This window comes from Erpetoichthys calabaricus, chromosome 9 (assembly GCF_900747795.2).
Source record: "Erpetoichthys calabaricus chromosome 9, fErpCal1.3, whole genome shotgun sequence".
NCBI classification, from domain to species: Eukaryota; Metazoa; Chordata; class Cladistia; order Polypteriformes; family Polypteridae; genus Erpetoichthys; species Erpetoichthys calabaricus.
The window spans coordinates 38,442,001-38,450,587 of NC_041402.2; the positions used below are offsets into that span (position 1 = coordinate 38,442,001).

General features: G+C 39.6%; 1 protein-coding gene across 1 annotated transcript in view; it reads left to right on the plus strand.

The window, feature by feature from the left end:
* Positions 1-1,046: 1,046 nt before the first annotated feature.
* Positions 1,047-8,587, plus strand: part of lpcat2 (lysophosphatidylcholine acyltransferase 2) — a 66,320-nt gene continuing 58,779 nt past the window's right edge. The window contains exon 1 of the mRNA XM_028809318.2: positions 1,047-1,301. Within this exon, the coding sequence (XP_028665151.1) occupies positions 1,191-1,301 (111 nt within the window). The 5' untranslated portion in view covers positions 1,047-1,190. The remainder of the gene's footprint in view (positions 1,302-8,587) is intronic.

The window sequence follows — 8,587 nt, forward strand, 5'->3', positions numbered from 1 at the left end:
GTTCTCACAGAGTACAGTATGCAGAGCGTAAACACTTAAGCACAGGGTTTTCTAAGATGCCTATTATGTATAGTACAACAACCGCATAGCTCTTGTAATCATGTTTGTATACCGATAGAAGGCCACTAGGATTTGAAGTCTTTTTCAGTAGTAGCGTGTTGTACCATGTTAGCCATAATGGATGCAATGAAAAGTCAAGCAAAATGACGCCTTTAATTGGTTAACTGAACAGATTACAATATGCAAGCTTTCAAGGCTGCCAAGGTCCCTTCTTCAGGCAACTTGTACTCGGAAAGCTTGCATATTGTAAACTGTTCAGTTAGTTAATAAAAGGTGTCATTTTGCTTGACTTCTCATTGGAAGTCTTTTTCAAGAAAGCATACTTTTTCTACCTATATACAGTATACTTGCACATTTACTTTTATTAAGCTTAACTGTCCATGCATTAGTCTGAATCTTAATTAGCCTACTGTGTTAGCATTCACTTTATTTATTTTACTTTATTCCAGAAGGGTTTAACTGCAGCCTGCAATACGTATGACATAGGTCAGGTAATGCTCACGTCAGTCACAAAACGCCCTTTGAGTCAGATAACCTTCCCACAACCCTAATCTTAACCATAGTGTTAACGGGGTCCTAATGTTAACTGTAATCTGATGCAGTGGGTGTTACGTGACTGACTTTGAGGTGTTCGCGAAGTTGGGCATTACGTAACTTGCCTCACTGGTACTGCGGTATGCAGTTACACTCTGTTGGGCTTTATTCGCTTATTATTATTTAAGGCGCTGCACGGTGACGCATTGTTTAGCACAACTGCCTCCAGTAGACTGTTCTGGGATTTAATCCAGTGCTTGCCTGCCTTGAGAATGTCTTTATTATTAACATTACGATCTTTACATTCATGAAGCTACCACGGCTGCTGTGTCTTCATATATTACTTGCGTATGCAGGAACAGGGCAAGTCATTCTAACCTTCTCAAGTCATCACATGAAAGAAACGCCCTCGGGCACAGGCAGGGTTTTTTTTTTTGTGCGCATGCCCCAGATGGAGCGCAGGCGGGGCGGGAAGGAAATCTGTGTTTCTCTGGTTCTGTATGCGTGAGGGCATGCGGAATAAGTAGCAATTACGAGACCAGAAGCAGCGTAAAATTAAACTCAGTGTTCCTCTTGCTTTGGCAGCGAGATCCAGCATGCCACCGCAAAGGCTTTTCACTTTACCAAGACAGGAATCTTTGGTTCTTCCGGCCGTACTGAATCCCTTCTTACACGAACTGCACCTGACGGCGGGGAAGACGTTTAAAGTAAGACAGTGCTTGCAGCTAAGAACATCACTCTCCTTTGTAGAATTTATATTTTTACTTCGTCGCTTTAGTGGGCTTACCGTGAGTGGGTGGGTGTTTGTGTGCGCCCACGTGTAAGTTTTTGCGGTCGGGAAAAGTATTAATCTATTTAGAGATCATGAAGGCATATAAGTATTCGACCGCCTCAAGGCATCGCTTAAAACCTTTCCGGGAGATCAACGTAACTCCTGAAGGACTGGCAGCGCTTGGATCTGCATAAAATCTTCAGTATACTGAGCATCCGGGTATTTTCAATTATTTTTCTGATAATTTTTTCATTATTTGGCAAAAGAGGTAAACTGCAGAGAAAATAATTTTTTTGATGTTTTGATCTTCCCTTCTACTTCCTCACTTTCACATTTTACAGTAGTAGCTAAATATTGCACAAGTTGTTTCGAAACATGCCGCTAAATGTTCTTTATAAGTGTCGGAACTTGCAAAAACACACAAAAATTGAAATAATCAACATTATGTTCTCTGATTGGCATTGTACAGAAATTAGTTAGGTGACGAGGTTTAACAATGTTGTTTTTCTGATTTGTGCCGTTGGTTAAGTTGCGAAAACTATTCTTGACAGCAGTTAATTTGAAGTCAGGTGTGAAGCGCTTGGTGTTGTGAGAAGAGCGCTATATAAATGTAATGGTACCATGTAATGAATTACTAATATTATTATTATTGTATAAGTACTGTGCAGTACCAAATTAAATCGCATCATGCTATTTATGATAGAAAGTGTGCAGTATATGTTTCATAAACCCCGTTTGGCTCAAGGCAATGAAATTAAGCAGTGAATGACAGGATGAGACGTGCATGTCATTGTGTGATCTGCGATTTTCCAAGCATATAAAGTTTTGTGCTTTTGGCAGGAACTTCTTAAGAAGTAAGGCAGTACATATTATTTATTATACAGTACTGATAGAGTCCTTTGGCTGTCGTAAGGTAGGTAGCATATGCTTTGACTTGACAATACATTTAAAAGAACAATAACGGACCTTCTCTTGGTAGGATTCTGTGGAATCAGCAGTGTCTTAAAAGCATTTTCTTGATAGTATGTTTGAAGAGAAGTTTATGATCGATTTGTCTAAAAGAAGCCCAGCTTAAGTGAATATTGTATTAGCTATATATAAAGTACAATAGTGTGTGTATATACAGTGCATATGGAAAGTATTCACAGCGCATCACATTTTCCACATTTTGTTATGTTACAGCCTTACTCCAAAATTGATTAAATTCATTTTTTTCCTCAGAATTCTGCACACAACACCCCATAATGACAACGTGAAAAATGTTTGAGGTTTTTGCAAATTTATTAAAAATAAAAAAACTGAGAAATCACATGTACATAAGTATTCACAGCCTTTGCTCAATACTTTGTCGATGCACCTTTGGCAGCAATTACAGCCTCAAGTCTTTTTCAATATGATGCCACAAGCTTGGCAGACCTATCCTTGGCCAGTTTCGCCCATTCCTCTTTGCAGCACCTCTCAAGCTCCAGCAGGTTGGATGAGAAGCGTCGGTGCACAGCCATTTTAAGATCTCACCAGAGATGTTCAATCAGATTCAAGTCTGGGCTCTGGCTGGGCCACTCAAGGACATTCACAGAGTTGTCCTGAAGCCACTCCTTTGATATCTTGGTTGTGTGCTTAGGGTCGTTGTCCTGCTGAAAGATGAACCGTCGCCCCAGTCTGAGGTCAAGAGCGCTCTGGAGCAGGTTTTCATCCAGGATGTCTCTGTACATTGCTGCAGTCATCTTTCCCTTTATCCTAACTAGTCTCCCAGTCCCTGCCGCTGAAAAACATCCCCACAGCATGATGCTGCCACCACCATAATTCACTGTAGGGATTGTATTGGCCTGGTGATGAGCGGTGCCTGGTTTCCTCCAAACGTGACGCCTGGCATTCACACCAAAGAGTTCAATCTTTTTCTCACCAGACCAGAGAATTTTCTTTCTCATGGTCTGAGAGTCCTTCAGGTGCCTTTTGGCAAACTCCAGGCGGGCTGCCATGTGCCTTTTACTAAGGAGTGTCTTCCGTCTGGCCACTCTACCATACAGGCCTGATTGGTGGATTGCTGCAGAGATGGTTGTCCTTCTCGAAGGTTCTTCTCTCTACACAGAGGACCCCATGAGCTCTGACAGAGTGACCATCGGGTTCTTGGTCACCTCCCTGACTAAGGCCCTTCTCCCCCGATCGCTCAGTTTAGATGGCCGGCCAGCTCTAGGAAGAGTCCTGATGGTTTCAAACTTCTTCCGCTTACGGATGATGGAGGCCACTGTGCTCATTGGGACCTTCAAAGCAGCAGAAATTTTTCTGTAACCTTCCCCAGATTTGTGCCTCGAGACAATCCTGTCTCAGAGGTCTACAGACAATTCCTTTGACTTCATGCTTGGTTTGTGCTCTGACATGAACTGTCAACTGTGGGACCTTATATAGACAGGTGTGTGCCTTTCCAAATCATGTCCAATCAACTGAATTTACCACAGGTGGACTCCAATTAAGCTGCAGAAACATCTCAAGGATGATCAGGGGAAACAGGTTGCACCTGAGCTCAATTTTGAGGTTCATGGCAAAGGCTGTGAATATTTATGTACATGTGCTTTCTGAATTTTTTTATTTTTAATAAATTTGCAAAAATCTCAAGCAAACTTTTTTCACGTTGTCATTATGGGGTGTTGTGTGTAGAATTCTGAGGAAAAAAATGAATTTAATCCATTTTGGAATAAGGCTGTAACATAACAAAATGTGGAAAAAGTGATGCGCTGTGAATACTTTCCGGATGCACTGTGTGTGTGTATATATATATATATATATATATATATATAATATATTACAGTATATGTGTGTGTATACTTTTATACTATTGTACTTATATGGACCTTTTGTGGACAAAGCAGCAATTTTAAAGTTTAATTTGCAGAATTCTTAAAAAAATGTAGAAAATTAGCTCATGTAATATTTTTGAATTTGGCACAAGGGAACATTAAGGTGTCTTGTAAAGGGTTGAGGAAACAGGTGCATTATAAGTTGATACCTTGGAGAAATGTTAATATGTACACAGTTAAAATCAATATAAACTTCAACGGCAGATAGTGCTATGTTAAAATTATTGAGATTGCATGATTATTAGTACGTTACTGAAGTACAAATGTATTGCATATTATAATAAGAAATTCCAGGGCACATTCCTGAATTCACTAACCAGAAATTCACAATACAATAACACACTTGAAAAGAGCCAAAAATGTATTACCTCATTCTTAGTATATCTACTGATTCGCTGTATATATGGCTTTAAGCCTCTGGCAATAGTCACATTCGTATTGTGTTATAAAAAAGAAGCTTTTATCTCTTTCATTTTAATGGACTATACAAGCTAATCTGTATCTTCTGCCCCTTATCTTTATTCCACACGTCTGGCTGTCAGTCAACTCCCATGTAATATTAGTTCATGTTTACTTATGTAGATACAGTATTTCAAAGTTTGTTTCTTTGTTACATATTATGTGCTGCACTTTTTATTGTTACTTGGAAGTGTACATTTGTTTGTTTTATTTTTGAGCCTTGTCAGTCAAATATTCATGACATTGTTATCCAGCAGAATTAAAAGAAAAAAATAAGAACACGAAGAGCAGTTTTCATCAGAGTCTGCCATTCACCCCATCATAGCTTGAAGTTGTCAGTCCCTATTCAAGTATCTTTTGCAAATTATCCTTAACTTGAGTTTTGAAGGCCCCCAAAATTCTACAAATTACCACCTTATTTGGTAAATTATTTCAAATATCTATGTTTCTGTGAGTGAAGGAAAAGGTTCAAACATTTGAGAAAAAATTACGCTTAGCTTCTATCAGGGGCCCTGTGTTCTTGTTGAAGAACTGATTTTAAAATGATGGCTGTAATAACACTTTGGTCATATCTCCTTTTAAATGTTGGTGGCATAAACTGAAAAGATTAAACTCCTCCTCTGGACTTCTCTACAGTCGTTTGAATGTTTGGAGGATGGTGTGGTGTCAAGAAGGGCAGCAAAGAAGCCGCTTCACTCCAAGAAAAGCATCAGGAACAGACTGATATTCTGCAAAAGGTACAGGTATTGGACTACTGAATATTGTGGTAAAGTCATTTTCTCTGATGAATCCCCTTTCCAATTGTTTGGGGCATCCGGGAAAAAAGATTGTCCGAAGAAGAAAAGGTGAGTACTACCATCAGTCCTGTTTCATGCCAACAGTAAAGCATCCTGAGACCATTGATGTATGGGGTTGCTTCTTAGCCAAGGGAGAGGGCTCACTCACAATTTTGCCTAAGAACACAGCCATGAATAAAGAATGGTACCAAAACATCCTCCAAGAGTAACTTCTCACAACCATCCAAGAACAGTTTGGTGACGAACAATGTCTTTTCCAGAATGGATGGAGCACCATGCCATAAGGCAAAAGTGATAACCAAGAGGCTCGGGGAACAAAACATCAAAATGTTGGGTCCATGGCCAGAAAAATCCCCAGACCTTAATCCCATTGAGAACTTGTGGTGAATCCTCAAGAGGCAGCTGGACAAACAAAAACTCACAAACTCCAAGCATTAATTCTGCAAGAATGGGCTGCCATCAGTCAGGATTTGGCCCAGAAGTTGACTGACAGCATTCCAGGGAGAATTGCAGAGGTCTTGAAAAAGAAGGGTAAACATCATAAATATTGACTCTTTGCATAAACGTAATGTAATTGTCAATAAAAGCCTTTAAAACTTATGAAATGCTTGTAATTATACTTCAGTATACCATAGAAACATCTGATAAAAAGATCTAAAATCACTAAAGCAGCAAAATTTGTGAAAACCAGTATTTGTGTCATTCTCAAAACTTTAAGCCACGACTGTATTACTGAAATATATGTATATATACAGTCATATGACAAAGTTTGGGAACCCCTCTTAATTCTTTGGATTTTTGTTTATCATTGGCTGAGCTTTCAAAGTAGCAGCTTCCTTTTAATATATGACATGCCTTATGGAGTATTTCAGCAGTGACATTAAGTTTATTGGATTAACAGAAAATATGCAACATGCATCATAACAAAATTAGACAGGTGCATAAATTTGGGCATCCCAACAGAGATATTACATCAATACTTAGTTGAGCCTCCTTTTGCAAATATAACAGCCTCTAAACACCTCCTATAGCCTTTGATGAGTGTCTGGATTCTGGATGGAGGTATTTTTGACCATTCTTCCATACAAAATTTCTCCAGTTCAGTTAAATTTGATGGCTGCCCAGCATGGTCAGCCTGCTTCAAATCATCCCATAGTTTTTCGATGATATTCAAGTCAGGGGACTGTGACGGCCATTCCAGAACATTGTACGTCTCCCTCTGCATGAATGCCTTTGTAGATTTCGAACTGTGTTTTGGGTCATTGTCTTGTTGGAATATCCAACCCCTGCGTGAATTCAACTTTGTGACTGATGCTTGAAGATTATCCTGAAGAATTTGTTGATATTGGGTTGAATTCATCCGACCCTCGACTTTAACAAGGGCCCCAGTCCCTGAACTACCCACACAACCCCACAGCATGATGTAACCTCCACCAAATTTGACAGTAGGTAGTGGGTGTTTTTCTTGGAATGCCGTGTTCTTCTTCCACCATGCAAATCGCTTTTTGCTATGACCAAATAACTCAATTTTTGTCTCATCAGTCCAAAGCACTTTGTTCCAAAATGAATCTGGCTTGTCTAAATGAGCATTTGCATACAACAAGTGACTCTGTTTGTGGCGTGAGTGCAGAAAGGGCTTCTTTCTCATCACCCTTCCATACAGATGTTCTTTGTGCAAATTGCGCTGAATTGTAGAACGATGTACAGATACACCATCTGCAGCAAGATGTTCTTGCAGGTCTTTGGAGGTGATCTGTGGGTTGCCTGTAACCATTCTCACAATCCTGCGCATATGCCGCTTCTGTATTTTGCTTGGCTTGCCAGACCTGCTGGGTTTAACAGCAACTGTGCCTGTGGCTTTCCATTTCCTGATTACATTCCTTACAGTTGAAACTGACAGTTTAAACCTCTGAGATGGCTTTTTGTAGCCTTCCCCTAAACCATGAGACTGAACAATCTTTTTTCAGATCTTTTGAGAGTTGCTTTGAGGATCCCATGCTGTCACTCTTCAGAGGAGAGTCAAAGGGAAGCACAACTTGCAATTGACCACCTTAAATATCTTTTCTCATGATTGGACACACCTGCCTATGAAGTTCAAGGCTTAATGAGCTAATCCAACCAATGTGGTGTTTCAAGTAATCAGTATTGAGCAGGACATGCATTTAAATCAGCAAAATTACAAGGGGGCCCACATTTTTGCACAGCCAGTTTTTCACATTTGATTTAATTTCATAGAACTAAATACTGCTTCACTAAAAATCTTTGTTAGGAAAACACCCCAGTACTCAGATGTTCCTATGAAATGAAAGACATACCACTGTTATCTTTTTTTGTTGAAAGTAAAGTAAATTATTATGCAGGCTGAGAGGGGTTCCCAAACCTTTTCATATGACTGTATGTATGTATATATGTATATGTATGTATATGTGCATCTGTATATATATGTATGTATGTGTATCTTTATATATAATACACTGTGTTTGTGGTGGCTCTGAGGCTAGGGATCTGCACTGGCAATCGGAAGGTTGCTGGTTCGAATCCCGTAAATACCAAAAGGGATTCTGCTCTGTTGGGCCCTTGAGCAAGGCCCTTAACCTGCAATTGCTGAGCACTTTGAGTAGTGAGAAAAGCGCTATATAAATGCAAAGAGTTATTATTATATATACTGTACATACATACACTAGCTGAATACCCCTGCTTTGCTACGGGATAGTAACAGGAAAAATGTATTCTAAAATATACAAAGTGACAGTATACGTTCTGTAAAGGTCATAAGAGAAGATTTAGCACATAAACGAGAAACGGTTGCTAATTATTTCTTGAAATGGTTTATTTAAAAAAAAACTATTTCTAAGTATAGAAGACTTAAACAGTGATGATGAAAACTTGTTTTGGATTAAAGCCCCAGTGATCCCATCTCCCGCCGCCTTGAGCTCACAGGAAGTACCATAAGTTGCGGGTCTAGACATTTCAGAGAAGTACTGAGGCTTGGTGTGGTAGGTGTCGCTGGTCTGCGTCATGGTGTATGGCTTGAACATCCACCAGTTATTAGAGACGTGGCTAACAAAGTCAACCTGCATTTGAGTGGCTAGAGAGGCGGTGCACAAGGT